This window comes from Artemia sp. Qi Xiang Cuo, chromosome 12, assembly GCF_049724085.1.
Source record: "Artemia sp. Qi Xiang Cuo chromosome 12, ASM4972408v1, whole genome shotgun sequence".
Taxonomy (NCBI): domain Eukaryota; kingdom Metazoa; phylum Arthropoda; class Branchiopoda; order Anostraca; family Artemiidae; genus Artemia; species Artemia sp. Qi Xiang Cuo.
This window is the reverse complement of record NC_142805.1, coordinates 10,692,125-10,716,087: the sequence shown is the minus strand read 5'-3', so window position 1 is coordinate 10,716,087 and position 23,963 is coordinate 10,692,125. Positions and strand designations below refer to the sequence as shown.

The 23,963-nt window shown below is 33.0% G+C and overlaps 1 protein-coding gene across 1 annotated transcript in view; it reads left to right on the top strand.

Moving 5' to 3' along the window:
• Positions 1-23,963, top strand: part of Chc (clathrin heavy chain) — a 119,204-nt gene that overhangs the window by 44,225 nt on the left and 51,016 nt on the right. Inside the window, exons 9-12 of the mRNA XM_089098413.1 lie at positions 5,571-5,767; positions 11,039-11,308; positions 16,643-16,789; positions 20,513-20,731. Of these exons, the coding sequence (XP_088954539.1) occupies positions 5,571-5,767; positions 11,039-11,308; positions 16,643-16,789; positions 20,513-20,731 (833 nt within the window). The remainder of the gene's footprint in view (positions 1-5,570; positions 5,768-11,038; positions 11,309-16,642; positions 16,790-20,512; positions 20,732-23,963) is intronic.

The window sequence follows — 23,963 nt, the reverse complement described above, 5'->3', positions numbered from 1 at the left end:
AGTGTGGTTTTAGGGGGGTGGGGCAGATGGGGCACTTAACCCCGGCGCGCACAACTTTTTATTAAGCAAAATTTCAAATAAATAATCATTTTGTAATTTTTGAAATTTTATTTTATTAAAATAAAGTCGAGGGCATAGTTAATAAATGAAAATAATTAATAAATTAATAAAATAGATTAAAAAATAGAAATAAATAATAATTAAATTAAGATAATAATAATCAAAAATGAAGAAAAATTGAATAATAATAATAATAATGGTTTAATTAACATAATAATAAAAAATTTTTTTTTTATAAATGCAAATTTTGTAAAATTTTGGCATGAAATTTTTGGGTAAAGATGGGGGTGGGCTAATCAAGATTTTTTCCCGGTGCAAGAGAGGCCAGAACCGCCATTGCCGTCACTTTACCTCACTCAAAGTTTTGCCCTCTCTGGAATCTTTTATCTCTTCCGCATATTGTGAAGTTTTGTCTTTTGGATTTTGCAATTCGGGTTTTGACTTCCTTTTTAACCTCCAGAATTTTTATGTCATATTCAATTATTATAATAAATTTATGTACTTATTTAATTGTTCTATCGCATACCTTCATGGAATTTGATTCGGATTCTGTGAGATTTTAAAATCGCTCAAATTTGTACATATTAGAACTTTGCCTAAGTCGCGGGGAATATCTTGTCATATAAAGAAGAATAAGCATAAGTTTCGTTACATTTGTTATATAAAAGAAGTCAGCTTCAGATTAACGGCAAGGGCTAAGGAGCTAAGAAATATTGAGAGGAGAATATAATTGTTTTGTGTTACTCTATTAAATAAAGAATAGTTAAATTAAGGTAATAATAATAAAAAATAAATTTTAAATTAATTAATAAAATAAAAATAAAGTCAAAAATAAATAATAATTAAATTAATATACTAATAATTGATTAATTAATAAATTGAAAAAATGTTACTAAATGGGTATTTGGTTAACATTCGGCCTGAAAATCCGGGGAACAGATGAGGGGAGGGGGGGGGGGGCTGATCAAGATTTTGCCCTGACGTAAGAGTGGCCAGAACGGGCCCTGCCCTCACTTTACCTTTACCTTACTTTATAGCACTCTACTGTAAATACCTAATATTACCTTGTCATTTACTAACAAGGAGATCCTTTTGTAAAATGTAATTAAAATAAGTCTAATCGCAAAAGACTTAAGTACATCTTAAGACTTTAAGTTAAGCTGTTCTTAAGCCTTTTAGGTCACACATGCTTTGCTGCAATTGGAGCGTTTTATGTGAGTCGATAAAAAGCCGTAACGAAGAGAGAAACGAGCAGCTTTTTCTCGTTTCGTCATGATTAGGCAGTGTGGTCTCAGAAATTGTGTACGAGTCTTCCAGGAGTTACACTTTTCAAGCTTAAATTGTTCATGAATAAATTGGATCAGAACCTTTAATTTGACCACGGAATTTTTTGATGTCTGAAATTATTTGTTGTCTCAACATTCAGAAATATATTGCTTATGGAAGTGCGTTGGGCGTTTCTTGAAATTTTCTTGTCTTTTTTATGTTAAATATGGTTGAAATAAAAATTTTCAAACTAATATTAGAAGTGAAATATCAAGTGACATCATGTTTTTACAATTCTGAAAAAGGCTTATGCCAGATTTACCTGTCACTCAGACTATCTTTCTTGGCCTTTTTTCCAATTAGACATAGCTTGATGGCAACTTGATTTTAATTGAAATCAAGTTGCCATCAAGCCATGACTTATTGGAGAAAAGGCCAAGACAGATAGTCTTGAGTTAACATAGTTTTGACGTAGCCTAGATTTTCAAAAATTCCTTGTTTTGGAATCTATAAAAAAAAAACAAAAAAAAAAAACAAGTGCAGTTTTTGGTTGCTATTATGGCGCTTTATTATTGCATTGTCAAGTAAATAACGTCAAGTAGAATCTATAAAAAGCGTTTAGACATAAAAATTAATTTTCAAATAAGCCCAGCATGTCTTTATGATGTTGCTTGCGTGCTAATTCTAATTGTGGAATTTGAAGGAGGAGGTGCGTCCATGCTCCCTTAGTTTCTTGTCCCTACCTGGATCTTGAATTTTTTTTACGACAAATATTACATTGTGTAGACATAAATAAGGATTCTCCTTAATTTTTTTTAACTTAACAAAAGGCAAATAGAAAACAAGATGGCTATGATTTGAACCAAAGAAACGCCAAAAGTAACTGCGGCTAAAACAGTAAGATGTTCTGTGATTAGTTTTTCCAAGCCATGAATGCAGCCATGGAACGATTGATAATTTGTAAGAAATGTGGTTTCTATAAGTCATCGCTGCTGCGCCTTGTGTGGTAATACGCTGCTTTGTAATACGCTGCTTTTCTTTGGTAATACGAGATGGACTCTCAGCCGGGTATACCCGTATCGAAGCTGTATTTAGTTTGTAAATAAAAAAAGCCTGAACCTGAAAGACAGTATCAAGTACTTTCACACTTCACCCAGACCCACATTTCCGTACATATCCTCCTTTTGAAAGCAACTTAGCAACAGGTTTTCGGTAATTATTCAGAAGTGTAATTTTTTTTTCTAAATTTTTTTTAGAAAAAAAAAATTCTTTTTTTAGAAGTTAATCTTTTGAATGGAAAAGGCTATTGTAGTATGTTCATGACGTTATTAATACACATTTTTTAATTTGAAAGCAACTTAGCAAGATGTTTCGGTAATTATTCAGAAGTGTTTTTTTTTTTTTTTTTTTTTTTTTTTTTTTTTTTTTTAAGGTCTTTTTTCAATGGAAAAGGCTATTTTAGTATTTTCATGGCATTTTCAATACAAATCTTTTCCATTTGAAAGCAACTTAGCAAGATGTTTCGGTAATTATTCAGAAGTGTTTTTTTTTTTTTTTTTTTTTTTTTTTTTTTTTTTTTTTGAAGGTCTTTTTTCAATGGAAAAGGCCATTTTAGTATTTTCATGGCATTTTCAATACAAATCTTTTCCATTTGAAAGCAACTTAGCAAGATGTTTCGGTAATTATTCAGAAGTTTTTTTTTTTTTTTTTTTTTTTTTTTTTTTTTTTTTTTTTTTTGAAGGTCTTTTTTTCAATGGAAAAGGCCATTTTAGTATTTTCATGGCATTTTCAATACAATTTTTTTTCCATTTGAAAGCAACTTAGCAAGAGGTTTCGGTAATTATTCAGAAGTGTATTTTTTTTTTTTTTTTTTTTTTTTTGAAGGTCTTTTTTTCAATTGAAAAGGCCATTTTATTATTTTAATGGCATTTTCAATAAAATTTTTTTTACATTTGAAAGCAACTTAGCAAGAGGTTTCGGTAATTATTCAGAAGTGTATTTTTTTTTTTTATTATTATTTTTTTTTTGAGGGTCTTTTTTCAATGGAAAAGGCCATTTTAGTATTTTCATGGCATTTTCAATACAAATCTTTTCCATTTGAAAGCAACTTAGCAAGAGGTTTTCGGTAATTATTCTGAAGTGTCATCTTTTTTGAAATTTTTGAGGGTCTTTTCAATGGAAAAGGCTATTGTAGTATTTTCATGGCGTTATTAATACACATTTTTTAATTTGAAAGCAACTTAGCAAGAGGTTTTGGTAATTATTCAGAAGTGTTTTTTTTTTGGGGGGGGGGTACAAAAAAATTTCCGGGGGAGGGTTACAAAAAGAAAGTTAAAAAATTCTTTGGATTCTATAACAGGATGTCAGAAGATTTTCGTTGAAATGATATTGTATATGCAGTATCTATTAGGTTAAGTTACTGCATGAAAACTATGAATCAAGCCTGTATTCCATCCACAGATATCTTTACTACATTGTATGCAGGGCCGTATCCAGGATTTTTTGGGGGGGGGGGGGTACAAAAAAATTTCGGGGGGAAGGTTACAAAAAGAAACTTAAAAAAAACGCATCAAAAATCCATTTGAAAGCGTATTCCATCCACAGATATCTTTTACTACATTGTATGCAGGGCCGTATCCAGGATTTTTTTTTAGGGGGGGGGGGTACAAAAAAAATTCGGGGGAGGGTTACAAAAAGAAACTTAAAAAAACGCATCAAAACTCAATGTGGAAGAAACTTAGCAAGAGATTTTCGATAATTATTCAGAAGTGTCATTTTTTTTTTTTATATTTTGAGGTTCTTTTTTCAATAGAAAAGGCCATTTTAGTATTTTTACTTAAAAAAACGCATCAAAAATTAATTGATATTCATTTTGTTTACTTTTTTTACGAGTCAGACAGACATTTCGGGGGGGGGGGGTCAAAAACACCCCCCCCCCCCCCCTGGATACGGCCTTGATTGTATGAGACGGCTTTCATGGGATAAACTACATAAGATTGAAGTTTCATTTCACTGCACAAGGGTGCTCCTCTGTTGAGAAGCACCCTCTTCTCTAAGAAATTGGAAGGAACCATGTGCTTTCTACTACTGATGACAACTTAACGCAACGCCAAGTGGCCGAGGGCAACAGCTCCGCACGCGTATCCTTCACACTATCATGCTCATAGCTTCACTCTTCGCTCCCTCACGTGAGGTTTTTATTTCTATTAAATCCTTTTTTTATGGCCTCATTCAAGGGAACCCTGATTTTCGTTTGACCCTAGGTGGATTACCAAAAGCCAAGATCTATAGGGAACTAGTACCATTTTAATCGTGATTTGCACGTTCATTAAGTTTCCAGTTCTGCCTTTTCGGAAAATGACATACGACTCGTACCAGGTCTCAGTAATGGAGAGAGTAAATTATTCCAGACTTGCTAAATCCGATTGTTTTTCCTCGTTTTAGGCTTAGCCTAAAAGGTCTAAAATTAAACCTAAAATCTTAGGGTTTACCTAAGATTTAAATCTATAAAAAAAAAATTCTAGGTTTAGTCTATTTTAGGTTTAGGAGTCAATAAATATGATTCTTTTTCTCCATTTTAGGTTTAGCATGAAAGGTTAAAATTAAATCTAAAATTTTAGGGTTCACTTAAAATTTAAATCTTAAAAAAATAAACCTAAAATTTTAGGTCTTGTCCAATTTAGGTTTAAGATTCGGCCAATCTGTTTCTTTTTCTCTATTTTAAGTTTGGCATAAAATGCTAAAATTACACCTAAAATTTTAGGATTTAGCTATAATTTAAACCTAAAAACTAAACCTAGAATTTTAGGTTTAGTCCATTTTAGATTTAGGAGCTCGCTAAATCCGATTCTTTTTCACAATTTTAATGTATAGCATGAAATGCTAAAACTAAATCTAAAATTTCAGGATTAACCTAAAATTTGAATCTAAAAAACTAACCAAAAATTTTAGATTTAGTCCATTTTAGGTTTAGGATTCGGTAAATGTGATTCCTTTTCTGTATTTTAGGTTTAGCATAAAAGGCTAAAATTAAACCTAAAATACAGAAAAGGAATCAGATATACCGAATCCTAAACCTAATATTTTAGGTTTATGACTTTTTTAACATAAAAGGGTAAAAGTGAACCTAAAATTTTAGGATTTCCCTAAAATTTAAACCTTAAAAAAACTAAACCTAAAATTTAGGTCTTCTCCAATTTAGATTTAGGAATTCGCTAAAGCTGATTTCTTTTTCGCCATTTTAGGTTTAGCCTTTGCTCAGATGTTAGTACAAGACGAAGAGCCATTAGCCGACGTGTCTCAAGTGGTAGACATTTTCTTAGAGAACAACCTCATCCCTCAGTGTACTGCATTTCTGTTGGAAGCCTTGAAAAATAACAGACCTACCGAGGGCCCTCTCCAAACACGCCTCCTAGAAATCAATCTTCTTAGCGCTCCACAGGTATTTATATTTTTTTACTTTTTTTTATAACTTTGAGAAAAACACAAAAGTCAGTACCAACACTTTCAGACACAAAAGTTAATACCAATGTAAGGGCCCTCCCGAGAAGCATATGTACCGGGAGCAAAATGTTATATATTCAAAGTAAAGTATTATTTTATTCTAAAGAGGACTTGGGCAAGAAATCAAACGTCCGATAATTGAGGATAAGTACCGCTTCCATGATTATAAATTCTTTAATAGCCCGAAGAGACATTGTATTCTCAATGAAGTAAAGCAACGAAGCTAGCCAGTAGAATTTCGCTAAGATAATTAGTAACAAAAAAAATGCTACGCACAATATTTCTAAGGAAGTTTAAATGGTAAGAACCGTGTGAACGCTTGAATCATCAGAAATATTTAAAATAATTTATTGGACGAAAGGTTCGCATCCTTGGACCACTTGGGCCAATTATAAGCCAGTTCTTACAGCGCAAAACTAAAGAGCTACGTCTGATAGTGGTGTAGAAGTACATTTCAAGGAGATTCGTTATGTAGAATAAGGACGGATTAGACGGAATTTTTGGCGCAAGATCCTTGTAATCCTTTCATGTTGTATCTCGGTGATCACTATTGTCATTTGAAGTGACCCACTGCTGTTCACCTACATATGAAAGTTCAATAAATCTATTGCTTTTTTATCTGTGTTTATTTCATTTTATATGTCTGGATCTAGCCTAATAACAGGTAATTAGTTCGCAAAATCTCCAAGGTAACGTTCCCAGGGAATCGGATCTCCAGATAGCTCAAGAAAAAAGAGGCCACATTTATATGTCTACATATTCTATTTTCTCCCATTAATTGAGGGCGGCGCTAGCCTAGTTGACACAATCTTTAGCGCTATAAGCGGCGCTATCGGAGAACTTATAAGGTGTAAGTTCACAGTTTTAAGGTATAATTTTAGACTTGACGCGATCAATCCTCATTACCGCAATTAGGACGGCAAAAAAAACTTTTATTGCTACACATAGAACTTGTCTGAGGTGGATGGCGAAAATGTATTAATTAGCTGAAACGCCATAGAACTAATCTAGCGGTCACCTCCTAATCAGCACTTCAAATAAAGCATTTGAACAATATTACCAAACTTAATTTTGTAATCATTCTCAGAAATATTTCTTCAACTTTAGTCTTAAACGGAGAAGTATAACCCATTCACAATTAGTAAAGTTTGATTAGTAGATCTGTAAAAAAATAACTAAAAATTATATTTTTTGTAAAAAAATATTCTGTAATTAAATCTCTAAAAAAAAATACCACCAGTAGTTTTTATTTTGGTTAAGATAGTTTCAACCTGTGACCAGGGGCGTCCCGAGGGGGGAGGACCGGGCCCCCCCCCCCAAATTTTTTGGCATTTGGTAAAATTTTTGCCGAAGGCAAAAATTTTGGCAGAAATTTTGCAAAATAAGCCGAAATTTAGCAAAAAATGTTATTTCTGCAGAAAATTCGGCATTAATGAGGTAGCGATTCGGTAAAATTTACGACGATTGCCCCCCCCCCCCCAATAAAATGAGCCTCAGGACGCCCCTGCCTGTGACCTCCCACGAGGCAGAGAAAACGTCGAGAGTGTTGAAACTACCAAATAGGATGCTAATTTCTGTAGATTACCAAGTGTAGCAATTCCTTAGCGGAATATCTCAGGTTTGCTGAACTATTAAAACACATAAGGTTATAAAAATCAGATTTTATTTGATTTCTAGTCTGATAAAACTGAACGTTATGTTTTTAACGAGAAAACATAACCATTTAATTGGACGTTAAACTGAACGTTATGTTTTTAACGAGAAAACATAACCATTTAATTGGTGAAGTTCGATTAGTAGTTGCCAAAAAATAGTAATACCTATAGAAAGGAACGAAAAACCATGCTAACTAACAAAAAAAAAAAAACTCATAATAGCACTCTTAAATGGAGAAACCTCACCAATTCTTCCATATTTTGGACAAGATTCTTCCGACCTCCGGTCATCCTAGAAAGCACATTAAATGTCTAGCTTTTTGAAACAAACCAATAGCGTGCTAATATCCACTTAGGATCGAATATCGGAATCGATGAACAGAGATCTCAGGTTTGTTGCACCGTCAAAACATATGAAGTTTTAAAGCTCAGTTTTTATTTGGTTTCTAGTCTTAAAGACAGGTTTGTTGCACCGTCAAAACATATGAAGTTTTAAAGCTCAGTTTTTATTTGGTTTCTAGTCTTAAACACGGTAGCTTAAAACACGGTAGCTTGGATTGTAAGGTTTTTAAGCGAGAAACATAACTATTCGATTCATGAAGTTTTATCAGTAGATGCTAAAAATAGTACGAATAGTGAAAAAGGAACGAAAAGCCGTGCGAACTAAAAAGAAATCTTAATAACACTCTTAAATGGAGAAATAACCCCAATTTTTGCATATTTTGGTCAAGATTCTTCCAATCTCTAATCATCCTAGAAAGCACAGAAAATGTTTAACGTGCTGAGATAACCCATGGATGCTAATGTCAAATGTCTACACAATCTATGGGTACTATTGTCACCACAATAGTATCTTCTGGTCGTTTTGAGTTTGAATTTCAACAGGTATTTGTATCTGCTGAGCTTAAGTTTAAAACGGCCTTTACTTTTCTTTGAAAAACGTATTTGTCGGAAATTTTTTTAATTAATGTCTACACAATACCGAACATCTTAGTTTTTGGCCCGATCTTAGGTTCTCTGTACTAGCAAAACATTTAAGGTATATAGTGTGTTGTTCCCTTAAAACTAATTAAAATGTATACAATCTTGGGCATGGAAGTTTTTATACAAATTTTTCTCTTTGAGAGGTTTTTTGTACAAGGGACCCTCCCAAAGAAGCCTGTGCTCTTGTACATGCATAAAGAAAGAAAAAGTTCTCAGACAGTTTCCAGCTGCCTTGAAAAGTTACATTCTTTTTCAGAAGAAAAACTGGAGTCTTATAATGTGAAAACCCTTATAATGTGAACATCTGACGGGTCCATAATCGCAAATCATGGAACAGGATCATATTTCGAGATTCTGTCCGATGGCAATTCGTAAAAGTCGGCCATAAAAGCCGCACTCGGATGTGAGCCCCGGTGCTGGTTGCCCTCCATGAGCTCTTTTTAAAATTCATATGACATTTCTTTCTATAAGAATTGCCCTGGTCAAAAAACAAAACAATATATTATGCCCACATCGCTCTTTACTTAAGCAGCGCTATCGCGCTGCACGAGGGAATTCTTCTCCTACTAGTAGTAGTTTTTGAATTAGTGAACCATTTATTTCTTGTTACAGCTAGACCTAATGGCTCATAACAAAGTGGATATAAAGAATGTTAACTGTTTCGTTTTTATGTCTAAGTGTGTATTTACGGGAATGTTTATGTGCTTACGTTAGATGTGCCTATATTCTAATTTAATATTAATGTGATGGTGCTAAAGTATAGTTATGTTTAAAGTGAATAATATTATTTCAAATTGAATGGAATGGAGTGGAGCACTCAAAAATTTAACCAATGTTTTACTACTAAAAGAAAGAAAGAAAATTATTCGAAGAGGAGAAAATAATTTTAGCTCTATAATAACTATAGAAATAATTTTTTAATTTATTATTAGAAAATAATAAATTATTTATAATTTCTTTTTTCTTTGGGATGAGGAGTTTTGCCTTTGCTTTGTTGATGTGTTCGATACTCAATGGTCTTCCAGTGGTTACTAACTTAAAATTTCAGTATCCTAATCTGAAAATTAAGAAATTAATTGATATTAAACTAATCATATAATGAAATAATAGTAATTGAAATAATAAATTGAGAGTAAAATTAAAGCTTCAGAACTCTAAGCATAAAACCTATTGAATGATCTATGTTCTTCCCAGAACATCTTGCCTACTCGGGAGTTCTGTTGGTTTACCCCCCCCCCCCCCCGCCCCCACCTCTTGTTTTCTGCACTAAACTGCTTATTTTGGCATGTGTTGTCAGGGAATTACCTAGGATAGAGCAACTTCAACCACAATGCTTGGGTCTGACAATTTGGTTGGGGGGGGGGGATCCACCTAGATTAAAAATTTTTTTTTACTGTTTTTGCGTCACAAATACCTTTTTTCTCTGGTATTTTTATTAAAAATAAGATACAGAAAAGCGAGAAAACTGACTTTCTCCCCAGACTTTAAATACTACATATTGTCCATCCCTCATTCCTTGCCCCGTTCTTCTAAGCATTAATTTGATCATTTTACATGTTTCTTTGTTGACCTTGAAGCTCAACTTGCCACTTCATTTCACGTAGCTTGACCTGCCCATGCGAGTTTTAAGCTTCTGGAGATGGTGAATATAGTCTTATTTTACGATGACAAATAGTTTGGTTTTTTTTTTGCTTAAAAAAAACTCATTAATTTTTCGTTAATGAAAAAAAGTTGTATTTTTAAAATAAAGTTCATCTTATTTGCTATGATTTTTTGTTAAATTTGTCTATTCATTTTTTTATAGTCCATAGATCAGCTTCATTTAAGTTAGCACCTGCTATTTTAGGAAAAGTCATTTTTACTTACTCTGATCGATCAGTATGTTTCCATCGATTATAATGACGTTATTAACAAGTCAATATGATATTCCTTTCTGTTTGGATTTTTTTTTGTTCTTCAAGTGCATACTTCACCCTTGTCCATGCTCGAAAGGCTTATTAGGTCAGTTCTTTTGACAGGGCCGAAACAGGGGTTCGATATAACAATCTATCAAGTCCTTTAAGTAGCATTTGATTCCTTGTTTTGTCTTGACACTAGCATCAGTGATGTAATTTCGTCAAAAATCCTGTGGAGTGGGGGGGGAGGGATGGCAAAGTTGTAGCCAATTTTCTCAAATCAAGAGATTCATTTTTTTTGCTCAGAATAATATCATAAGCAGTGGCGTAATTTCGTCTAAATACTGGGGAGGGGGGGGGGGCAAAGTTGTAGCCAATTTTCTCAAATCAAGTGAAAATGACAGTGAAAACTGAAAAGTGATCCATATATTACCATTAAGGCAAAGATATACCATTGAAAACTAACCTGTTTCTGTGGGTGCTTGAATAATGCAGGCTTAATTTAGTTTTGACAAGATTTTTGCAGAAACTAAATTTTAGCTGGGGGGCGGGACAAACTGAGGTCTGGATGGAGCAGTTACCCCCCCCCTGCATCATAACAAATTACGTTGATGAGCATGTTAGCTTTGTTATGACAGTATTTGCTTTATTGATTATATCTAATTGTTATTGTAGGTAGCAGATGCCATTTTGGGGAATAACATGTTTACTCATTACGATCGACCACACATTGCCCAGCTGTGTGAGAAGGCCGGCCTACTCCAACGTGCCTTGGAACACTACTCTGATTTATATGATATCAAACGGGCAGTTGTTCACACACATCTACTGAATCCTGATTGGCTGTTGAACTATTTTGGAACACTCTCAGTTGAAGACTCTTTGGAATGCTTAAAGGCAATGCTCACGGCAAATATCAGGCAAAATTTACAGATCTGTGTCCAGGTATATGTTCTTACCTAAACGATAATAATGTTATAATCTTATTTTTTTTTTTGGTTATTTGGGGTTGTTTTAGAATGCTGCGACTCGAAATTCTTTTGGACCTAGAAAGTCATTTTCATTGCTAGGAATTAAATAGAGTAGATAATTAAATCAATTGCAGAATATAGTTTTCTCGAAGGGCAGGGAGGCAGACAGGAGGGACTTCCGGCCTCAGAGTTGAATTAACAAATGAGTTTACATCTGCAATCTTAAGATAATCTTCGCACCTGTTATCACTGGGTAGGAGAGGAATGGTGGGTAGGAGAGGAATCTCAAGGTGCTCTATAAATTTCAGAATCAACCTAAGATAACGGCTAAAATCGAGGCCGTAGCCAGGAGCGGGGTGGGGGTTACTGGGTTTGAACCCCCATCCACCCCTGAAATTTTTGTCAGACTCATAAAAAAGCAACAAAAAATGCATATAAACAATTTGCGATGGTTTTATGAAGCTTGTTAGTCAAAATTGACAGATTGAGAGATGACAAAATTGACAGATATGTTTACAGATTTCCAGACAGTATGTCCTCCTAAATTGATAAACATGACTAAAACGACATTATTTGTTGTATTAGGGTTAGAGTATAGTGTAAAGTTGGGCCCCAATGTAAAGTTTTAATAGATTAGCGTTATGTATAGATACAATATGAAGCAGCTGCCGGAGTGTTTTAACGGTTAGTTTTACAGCCGATGGAATATACATAACCAAAATACTAGGAGTAAAAATGATTATTACACTCCACCTATAGTGTCTGCCAGGTCCACGTTTTCTTTTGTTATAAAGGGTATAAATTTATGGAATAATTTGGATAATGATATGAAGAAACTAGAAAAATTTAGTGGTTTTTAAGCAAAATTGAAAGAAAAATTATTAAGTAAGTTTGAATTTTAGTTTTGTTTGTTTTAGAGGAGATTTGATTTAATTTAAATTAGGTTGTAATTGTTTGTTGGTTTGTGAATATGACCCCACAGTTTGGATGTGGTATGTAGTTGCTGCCCTGTAGTATTATTATTCTTTATTTACTTTTTTTTCTCTCTTTTTTCTTTCTTTCTTATTATAGTGAATTTAAATGACGTTATATATATGAATTTTTTTTTTTTTTTACCTGTTTCACCCCAAGTCAACCGTTTGGTTTTGGGTGAATCATATTGATTCTTGTATTTAAACTTTTTGTTAAAGTTAATCAAATATATCACTAATAATAATAATGGTAGGCTACACTAGAGCTCTTCAATATGGTCCCTTCTCTTTTAGTTCCATTTTCGCTTCTTTAAAATCCCTGTTTCCAGGAATGATGTCCAATGGTCATAATAATATTAGAACATTTTCAGATTTTTCATATTTACTTATGGTACCGGAAGAACTTAATTCTTCCGGTACCATCTGTGGTGCATAGAGCATCGATGAAGCCTCTGTATTCATTGTGCGTGGATGTATGAATGCTGAGATTTCCCTCTTAAAGCGAAGACTATGACAAATACCTGCGCAATTTTCTCTAATCCTAAGAAGGTGGCTTCCAAGAGTACCACCAATGTTCTATCTGGTTGGCACAAAATAAAAACCTTTACTGAAAGCTTAAATCTGTTTACTGAAAGCCGATCTGTTTTACAATCGACACTGATCCTTTTTTTGTTTTATTTTGAACCGCTGTTTTATAGCCATTTCTGCGAAATCAATGTCGCTCTTTTTTCGCCGAATCTGTTCTGCTCCATACAGGTTGTTTATTTTTTTTACTCCTTCCCTAAGTTATACTTCCTTAGGTTATACGTCCTAAATTATTAGTTTGTCCTCTCCTTTGTTATAACTCCTTAGGTTATCCCTCCTAAATTATTAGTTTGTCCTTTCCTTCGACATCCCTCTTCTTTGTTATACCTCTTTAGATTATACCTCCAAAATTATTAGTTTCTCCTCTCCTTTTTTGTACCTCTTTAAGCCATACCTCCTAAAATCTTAGTTTTTCCTCTCCTTTGACATCCCTCTTCTTTGTTATACCTCCTTAGGTATAAGGTGGGATACCTTGATATGCCTTTCCTTTGTTATACCTTAGTCCTGTTTAATGATCTTTTTTCCATCTTTCTCTCTTTTTTCAGTTTTTATTTCGTCCTTTTGTTATTATTAGCTCTTATTTTTTTTTATCACGTCTATTTGTAATAAATTGTTATTCATTTTATTTCCTTAAATTTTTTACTTAAGCTCTTTAGTTTTTTTCAAGCATAGCTCCTGTTTTAGGTTATTTTAAATCTTTTTTTAAATTGTACTGTGTAATCAATATTCTGCCCACATCGTTTGGCCTGATTGAGCTGAAATTTAGCAAATGCGTTGATTTTTGTTGAAAACACGTTTTAATGGGGTTCCGACTCCTCCAAAACCTCTCCCATCCTACTCAGCTAACTTTAGCCTAAATCTCATATCTATATGGAAAATATAAGTATTAAAAAAAAGAAAAGAAAAACGTTTTGTAGAAGAGGTAGACACCCTCAAGCTGTAATGTTACAAGCTTCATTAATCCACCGTTTTAAGCTCATTGGGGTGAAAACTTATTGCAAGATTTATCAAAGAGTAATATATATATATATATATATATATATATATATATATATATATATATATATATATATATATATATATATATATATATATATATATATATATATATATATATATATATATATATATATATATATATATATATATATATATATATATATATATATATGTTAGCGTTATATATATATATATATATATATATATATATATATATATATATATATATATATATATAGTATATATATATATATATATATATATATATATATATATATAACATATATATATATGTTAGCGTTATATATATACCCCAATATTATATAAATATATATAACGCTTTAGAGATGATGTTTCAAACCCTGTAAAAAATGGTCTGGGCTAGATAAGTTTCCGAATGGCTCAATTATTAGTATATACTAATAAATTATGCTTTTGCAATGACAATTTTTGTATTTCTCTTTTAAAAATAGTTGGCAGGAAGATAGTCCTCAACTGAATGTTAGCGGGAGGAAACCAAAAAAGAAATTTTATTGGTTGGAAAATATTTTTTATTTTTTAGATTTTTATGGAGTGAAGTAATGACTATAGCCTTGTGGATCCTTTTCAACTCTAATTACCTCTTAGTTACTGAATTCCCCATTTAGTTTGACGTTAAATAAGATCTTTTGTGTATGCAGAACATAATTGTTTAAAAATTATCGTCTCTTATTCTTAATTCTATGGGCAATCCTAAAGGTTGGCCTGTTAATCATGGGCGTAGGCAGCATATTGTCTGGGGGGGGGGCAGTCGATAGTGTGATGGAGTTTTATCAACTGCTTTTTCCAAACCATCTGCTTTTTCAGCCATATCTAATGTAAATCTGAAGGTCTAGGGGGGGCAGCTGCCCCCCGGCCCCCTCCCTACGCCCATGCTGTTAATGATTAAATGAGAATAGAGCGTTATGCAGGGAAAAGGGGGAGGTTTAGGTTCAGGTTCACCCCGAAATCCAAAATTTTCTCAATTTCTGGACGCTTCTTATTCTAAATATAACACAGAGTTATATTTTTTTTATTATTAGCCCCATCCCCCACATGTAACCCCTACCCTCCTTACCCTACATGTGAACAAATCTTTTGAGGCATTAATACATTAGAAAGAAATATTGTTAATTTTACAAATTTTAAAATTTTCCACAAATTGCACTTTAGAATGACGTATCTTTCTTGAATTTTTGTGGTCTAGAAATAAAGCCATCTTTATTTGCAGTCATTTCCACATTTTGGGTGCTGGTAACTGTTAGGTTACCTGAAATACGAATTTTAAGTAAGAAACACCTATTAAATATGGTTCTAATTTGGTAAGTCTTCAACCAATTGGAAGTATAAAAAAAAGAGAAAAAAAAACATTTGAAATAACATGTATTGGTGAAAATGGGACAAAACTAAATTTATTTTGAAGGGGAAAATAGTGACTCGAGCCCTGTGGATCCTTCGAAACTCGAATTTCCTTTCACTCCTTGATTTTACCACTTATTTTGACTAGTAATTATTATTGTTTATTATTATTTTTGTTACTATTTATATAGAGTGCTAATACATACTACGAACTGCTTGGTACATATTCGCTTATATATCAAGAGTGATCTAAAGGCATTAGAAAATTAGAGATGAGGTATGAAAGTATTAAATAAACCATTAAGATTTTCAGTGATGCCAGGTTGTTTCCACTTGTTTGTATATAATCATATATTTTGCACGTTTAAAAAAATATACATTTTTTGTATTTCCTTTTTCGTAAAAAAAAAAAAAAAAAAAAAAAAAAAAAAAAAAAAAAATGTGCGATAAGTTTCCATTGTTTTCAAATGGTGAAGTTATTTTACATATTGATTGTTTCGTTTTATTCTCTCTTGATTTAAATTTTTTATTTGATTTTTTTTTTCTCTCCTTTAAAATTCTTAAGGTTTAAATTCGTTCTTCTTTTCCACACTGAAGACGTTTTTTATGATAAGGCGAAATTTCCGTTTAGTTGTACATCATATTTTGCTTCCCACTGGTCAAAGACCTATTGTTTCCAAGATTCACTTCTTTACTAATACTACCTAACAACTCACAGTAGAACCCAGCCGCCTGGGGCCAATGCAGCTACGCACGCCACTCCTCCATCCCAATATATTCAAAGCCTCCCTATTTACACCTTCACAAGAAATTCCCATTTCCCTTAAATCTTTCCTTACGTCTTCCTACTCCATTCGGGGGCGACCTGCTTGTTGTTTGGTCCTAGACGGTTGCCGGCCCTAGGACGGTGACCCTAGACGGTGGCCCCAGGACGATATTGGACAATCTATCATCCGCAGAACGTGTCCTAGTCATCTCAACCTTTTTCTAATTATAGCTCTTGAAAGCGGGATTGACCCACTTTTTTTTGCAGACCTTGAAAGCGGGATTAACCCACATCTAACAAATCTTCCTCTGTTTTTCGGAGCGTCCACGCTCCAGAACGCTTTAGTTTTCTTGAATTAGGGCCGTTCTGGTTATTTTTTTTTTATTTTTTTTTTCAATTGAATATCAAAAATGTATTTTTTTCTAAGCAACAAGAATTGGGTTTTTACGCTATTTTTAATAGCAAATAAATGTATATATAAAAAAAAATTATATTTTATGCCCTGATCTAGATCTGAAAAGTAGTCTAATTAGGGGTGTGAAGGGTGACTTATGATAAACAAAAATGGCATTTATTTTTTGATGTTAAGTTAATCTTTTTTTGTATATAGATTTCTACAAAGTATTACGAGCAGCTTGGTACAAATGCTCTGATTGAGTTATTCGAGTCATTCAAATCCTTTGAGGGTCTCTTCTATTTTCTTGGATCGATTGTTAACTTCAGCCAAGATCCAGAAGTTCATTTTAAATACATTCAAGTAAGTACACTTTTGACTGGTTTTCTATTTTCAGGGTTGTTATGGGTTGAATTGGGTTGTTATGTATTTTTGTTTTGTTTTAGCACTTCATTCAAATCATCTAAGAGATTCTATTTCGGAAGCTAAATAGACGACTTCTAAAAGACATAAAGCTAACTTGTCTATTTGAATTTTAACATTATTCAAACAGACAAAATTTCAAGGAGGGGGGACTTCCCCCCTAATATTCGTCCGATGTAACCCCTAGTAGAAAAAATTTAAAATGCACTTTCTAATTTAGGGTCTTGGCCCTATCCCCTTTGGAAAATTGTTTTTGTTTTGGAAATTGGTCAATTTTGGAAATTGACCAATTCCCAATAGGTCAATTATAAATTGACCTATTGTAGGAAACAATAGGTCAATAGGTAAAAATTGTGAAATACAATTTCACAAATATATGAAATTGTATTTCACATATTTGGGAAACTTGTTCTTTCATATTCGCCAAAATATGAAAGAACGGGCTAAGTGCTTGGCATTTGTACGAACATAAGCAACAAAATCCTAAAAATTCTAAAAATCCTAAAAATCATGAAATTTGGGTGGTGCTGGACCCCCAACCCCTTCTCTTGTGTGCCTGTCTGAAGTTTCATAATTTCTTGTTAAAACTGAAATATTTCTCCAAACGCAAGCTCAAGCAAACACAAGTACCGCAGATTTATTGCATCTATCGATACAGATGCTGCAGTATCGTTATCGATACTGCAGTATCAATGTAATATTTTTCAATGTAATATTAAATATGATATTGATATTGCACTGTAATATGATACTGCATTATCAATGTAATATTAAATATTACGAATGTAATATTTTTCCTATATTTCTTTGATAGAATTAATAGATTTGACAGTCAATCGACTCCTTTAGTGTGTGGATTGATCTACTCTACTTCTGATTTTGTTATAGATATTGCAAGGGTATTGAGCATGGGGAGGGGGAGTTAGAATGATACTGGAGCCAATGCGATTTTTCAATGATGTACTAGCTGGAGCATTGTTAATCTTTTTTCTTTTTTTTTATTAAAAAGGTCAGTAAAGGCGCTCTAAAGTTTTGTTTGAAAATCTTTGTTTATTCTCCTTTGACAGGGGAGTCAAATGAGAGAGAAGAAACTACGTCTCGAGTGAACCTAAATAAACCTATGTTCCTTGTAAACCTATGTTTATTGAACCTATGTTCGCGAACCACAACTTCGTTCAATGTTTATGAAGTTCTATTGTTTTCTTTAACGATCGAAAATTATTGGATCGAAAAATTAAAACAGTTAGAAACCTTTTAGTAAATAAAAAAAGACACGAAGGCAAATTTTTACCGAGCGAGCTTTAACTAGCATTTTTAATATATTTATTTTCTGTGAAAACAATGGTTAGCGATTTTTCTTAAAGATTTATTAATTATTTGTATTAATTTATTTATAAGCTTATCGTCATCTCAGACTTTTTACTGTAAAGTTATCCTAAAATCTGTCGAAAGAAAATACCAGTCATCTTCTTCCAACATATTTGTAAGTAAAAGAATGTTATTCTTGGCACATAGACCCCATACCCAGAAATGGCCTCCAAACAAAGTAGGAAGTAAAGGAAATTCGTTTTGACACATTTAAAGGCATTACTTACTAAATGTAACGACTTCTGTTTCTTAGCTCTGTTTTCAAATGAGTACGGTAATGATAGCAGGATTGACTCAGTGTCCTCACAGAAAGCTAACTATAATTAGTTAAGACTAATTATGTTTTGTTAATAAATCACGGGATCATCTTTGGTAGTAGCAATATACTTATCCATGGCAAGAAAAACAATGAAATAAAAAAAGGAAAAAAGTTGCCTATCAAACAGGGAAAACTATACAATTGTAAAGCACATGAGAAACAGTAGGATCTAGTTGGCTTTAAGGCCCATTCACAATGAGATTTTACTAATACAGGGAATTAGCTTGCACTAATTAGAGTCAATCGAATTTTTTTATAAGAATTTCCAAGGCCGTACCCAGAATTTTTTTCGGATGGGGTTTTACTAAAAAAAAAAAAAATTTCGAGGGGGGGGGGGGGTAAACAAAAAAAAAACTCATATAAAATTTGTTTATGTCCGTTTTTGTTACGTTTTTACAAGTCAAACAAACATTTCTTGAGAATTTAAGCCAATCAGAAAATGCTATGAAAATCTGATCGGTTCAAATTATAACTAGCTGAATCTCGGTATTAGTTAAACTCGCTGAGAGTCGGCCTTAAGTTACTTCTGTTACGTATTGTTTGCTTTTTGGTTGCTTCTAAGTAACTTACTTTTAGTTACTTTAGTTCTTCGTTAGTTACTGTTTTTATTTACTTCTATAAGTTATTCCTTACTTCTGTTACTTAAGCTACTGCTGTTACTTGCGAATAAATTTTTTCGAGGCTATCTAACAGCTTTTTGTATATATCCTGATGGTTTCAATTTAGTTAATTCTCTCCAAAAATCTAATAAAAGTGTTCTTTGCTTTTTAAAAATTATTCTGTGGTAATGAGAAGTTGTCAAGCGTAAAACAAGACGTTTGTCACTGGTGAGGTGGTCTGTCATAGGAGCGCTCGCCTAAAATATATTTTATCCAGAGAACCTCCCTTAGAAAAATGGAAATATTGACAATGAATTTATTTTTGATATTTCTAGCATTTAATAACAACAAATAAAAAGAAATGGCTATTTTTCCCCCTTTGATAAAGGCTTCTGAATGTGAAGCCGAAATATTCACATTATTTAATGTTTGCGTTTTTGTTTTTATCCACTGTCTTGTGTAAAATGTCAAAACCTGTTTCCATTTGTTTAAAATGAAAGCGTTGTAACTTCTCTTTTCTTTCTCTTTTTCTCTATTATATTTGTACCTTATTATTTGGATTGATGTATTATATTCAATATATGATATTTATTTTATTTATAAGTACAATGTACTATTACTCTATGCCTATCTACCTTAGTTCTGCCCTAGGACCGATGATAGACCACCTATCAACAAATGAAATGACATCGTTTTTATACAATTCTGAAAAAGGCTTACGCCAGCTTTGCCTCTCACATAGACTATTTGTCTTGGTTTTACTCCAATTTGCCATGGCTCTCATGTTTTTCATCACTTCCATCAAGTTGATTTTAATTCAATTGATACTATTAGGAGGGCCTATTTTAAATTATTGAGTGTTCCTTATGTGGGTTCCTCCTTGGACTAGGAATGGTGGACTGCGGGAGAGATACAGCTTGCCAGATCCTCTTGATGTTGCAGATAAGCTTTTATTCAATTTTACGGATTATCCGTCAAACCACCCTTGGAAGGATTTTTTGTTTTAATGCTAGTTTACTTTTTTTTCTTTTTTTGCTTGGTTACTATTATTTTTTTTTTATATTGTATTATTTATTTGTATGATACATTTGAAGAGGTTTACATCCTTTGGAGTGGCTTAATTTTCTGAATTGTTTGGTTCATTGAGTTTTATTTTGCATGTATTTCCTCTTCTTTTTGTATGTGTTGTTTTTCTTTCGTTTTCTTTCTTGTTGTTATGCTCCATCGTCATGCTCTGTATTTTTGATGGGTTATAATATATATATGTATATATATATATATATATATATATATATATATATATATATATATATATTATATGTCTTACTAGTTAAAATAGTTTTACATATTAATGTAATTTCTTTTTTCTTTTACAAGGCGGCTTGTAAGACAGGTCAAATCAAGGAAGTTGAGAGGATTTGCAGAGAATCCAATTGTTACAATGCTGAGCGGGTGAAAAACTTCCTGAAAGAGGCCAAGCTTACTGACCAACTGCCGTTAATTATTGTTTGTGATCGTTTCGATTTCGTCCATGACCTGGTGCTTTATCTCTACAGAAACAATTTACAAAAATATATTGAAATTTATGTGCAAAAGGTTAGTAATTGTCAATGATTCGAATTTATAGACTTGTCTCTGTCGTTCCAGTTGTTATTAAAAATCCTCTGTTGGCTCGCGATGATGGAGCTGTTTAACTAAAAAAAAAAATGTATTGTGAACCAGTTGGTGGGATCCCTTTTTGGCGGTAATATCAAAAATATACCCGCTACACTTATACAAAAAGCTCAAACAGCATTTAAAGTATAAACTTAGAATGTAAAATTGGGAATAACATAGTCACAGTTACTTCTTAAATGAGAAACAAATGCGAGTTTTATTTTGTTCTTTTATGTTCAAACTGTCTGTCTGGAAGACTACGAGAAAGACTAGTCTGAAACACAAAGAAAGACTAGTCTGTCTGGTCACAAACACATACACATCCCAAATACACATTCACATAGCCAGCCTTTCCTCCTCCCTTTTTCTTCTGAATACCAATCAGATCAGGCCGAGAACAGATCTGATCACTCTGCTAACCAGGACCTAAGAAGAATTAGCTAATTTTGACTACCCAGAGCCACTAAATTTATACAAAAAACTTAAACATCATTTCAAAGTTTAAGAATGGAACTCAAAACTTCAAAACACAAGTCTTTCAGAGTTACTCTGTAAATGAAAAAAAAAACTTTTTAATAAAAAAGTGTTATTTAATTCGTCAATTTCTTATCTTGTGCTCAGAAAAAAGGCCGTATCCAGAGGGAGGGGGTACCGGGTTTTAACCCCCATTCCCCCGTATTTGTTTTCCACCTTGTAAGAACAAACCAAAATGCGTGGAACAAATTTATGATGGGCTTTTTAGTTTTTTCTTCGTAAAAATATTCCTCGGAAAACAATATACCCCCCACCCCACACCGAGCAAAAAAAAACTTATCGATTTTTTAGAAAATTAATTAATATAGAGCCTTAAAGGCTCTATAGTTTTTATGCTCGAAGTACCAAGGACATTAAAATGCAAACATTTTTTGCTTCATGGACCCATCTTAAATCTAATCGTACTTAAAACCGCAATTTTTTCTTTGTTTTTCTCCAATTGTGGAATTTTTAGGACAACACCATATTTTCATTAGTGTTGTCATGTTGAATCGTTAGAATAAGTTAAGAAAACGATTAGTAATGTTTATTTCCGTTAAAAAAAATTGAATTAATGGCAGTCTAATTGATTCCTAAATACAACTAAACCTTCAAAGGAAAGATACATTTTTTAAAGCTGCTTGGTGCCATATTTTTTAGCTTATTATTTGCTACTAAAATCACACCCCCTCGTTTATCATTTTCAAATCTGGCGCCAGTTATTACTAAAAACTGTTTGCCTGCATTTTGAGAGCTTTTTTTTAATTTCAATTTCTAATTTATCATAGTTTTGAAAATATATATGGCAGTATACTACTACTACTAACAACTCCCTTTAGCACCAAGCTGCCTTAGGCTAACACAGCTATGTACGCTCCACCTCCGTCCCAATCTATTCAAAGCCCCTCTCTTTACACCCTCCCAGGAAGGTCCCAATTCTCTTAAATCTTTCCTTTGGACATCTTCCCATCCCAACCGCTGGGTGTATAAGTTTCCATGTAACGAACTCAAAGAATTAGATTTCATTTTCACTGTCCTCGGCACTTAAAAATTAATTATAGTCTTTGAATAGTTACCTTGCAGCAGGTTTCTAGGCTATATTTTATATATAGGCTATATAAAATATATAGGCTATATTTTACAAATTCTACTTTTACTACTACTAGTACTACCAATTCGTCACAGTGTTAACTCATTGAAATAGTGGACACTGTCCCCGTCGTTTGTCTTTTCACTCTTAGCTGTTTCAGGGGAAACAGGCCGAATATACACTTTTAATCAAAAGCTGCTTGGCTGCTTGGCTGCTTGACTGCTTGGCAAGGAGATTGGTGCTTATTCCACTAAAAGAGCTGCTCATTAATCGCTTATTAATTGGCCATCAAAAAACATACCATATTAAGTGGAAAATCTAAGTTTGGAACAATCAAAATTTAAAGTTTTTGGGTTGAGAGCTTAGTCCTTTTGCATCTTACGATAACTCCTAACTTCTTGCTGCAAGAGGATCTAATTTTACTGAGATGCCCAGTCCATGAGAGATCTGAAGAGAAATTAACTCCAAGTAGACGCAGTGTATCAAATCGCCTTATTACCTCTCCTTTGAAGACGAAATCAAGATGAGCCCTCATATTACGCGCCCTGGTTTTTGTTAATGTTAGGAAATGAAAGACTTTAACGTAGAATAAATGAAATTTTTCTATGAAGATGTCGGTGCCACTTCTTCTTCAACTTCAGAAATTACCAAGTCATCTGAGTATTATCTCTGTACATAAAACGAATCATTATGTTAATATAAATTCAGGAAGCTAATATCGTTTTTCTTATCGTGTTTACTTTGATAATTGTTTGCAACAAAGTTTAAAAACAAAATTTACCATAATTCTCATTTCTATTTGAAAATTTAGGCTGAATTACTCATCTCAAATACTGTATAAAATATGCAATTAATTCAGTTCGACAATCAGCTTTGACAATCAAGAGGAAGTTTAATATGTCGTTGAATTCTCAACTAAACGGCCCAATAATTTTAGCACTTCAGTTTCTGAACTCTTTAGCAAGTTCACTCTGTGACTGCAAAAACTTTGGTAGTCATTAAATCAGTGGCAAAGCTCTTTCGTTCATTAAATTGGTGGCAAAAGTCATTAAATTGGTGGCAAAAGTCATTAAATTTGTGGCAAAGCTCTTTCGTTCATTAAATTCCGCTGTCCTTGGGTAAACTTGACACGTGATTGACTCTGTGACTGCAAAAACTTTGGTAGTCATTAAATTGGTGGCAAAGCTCTTTCGTTCATTAAATTGGTGGCAAAAGTCATTAAATTGGTGGCAAAAGTCATTAAATTTGTGGCAAAGCTCTTTCGTTCATTAAATTCCGCTGTCCTTGGGTAAACTTGACACGTGATTGACTCTGTGACTGCAAAAACTTTGGTAGTCATTAAATCAGTGGCAAAGCTCTTTCGTTCATTAAATTGGTGGCAAAAGTCATTAAATTGGTGGCAAAAGTCATTAAATTTGTGGCAAAGCTCTTTCGTTCATTAAATTCCGCTGTCCTTGGGTAAACTTGACACGTGATTGACTCTGTGACTGCAAAAACTTTGGTAGTCATTAAATCAGTGGCAAAGCTCTTTCGTTCATTAAATTCTTGGCAAAAGTCATTAAATTGGTG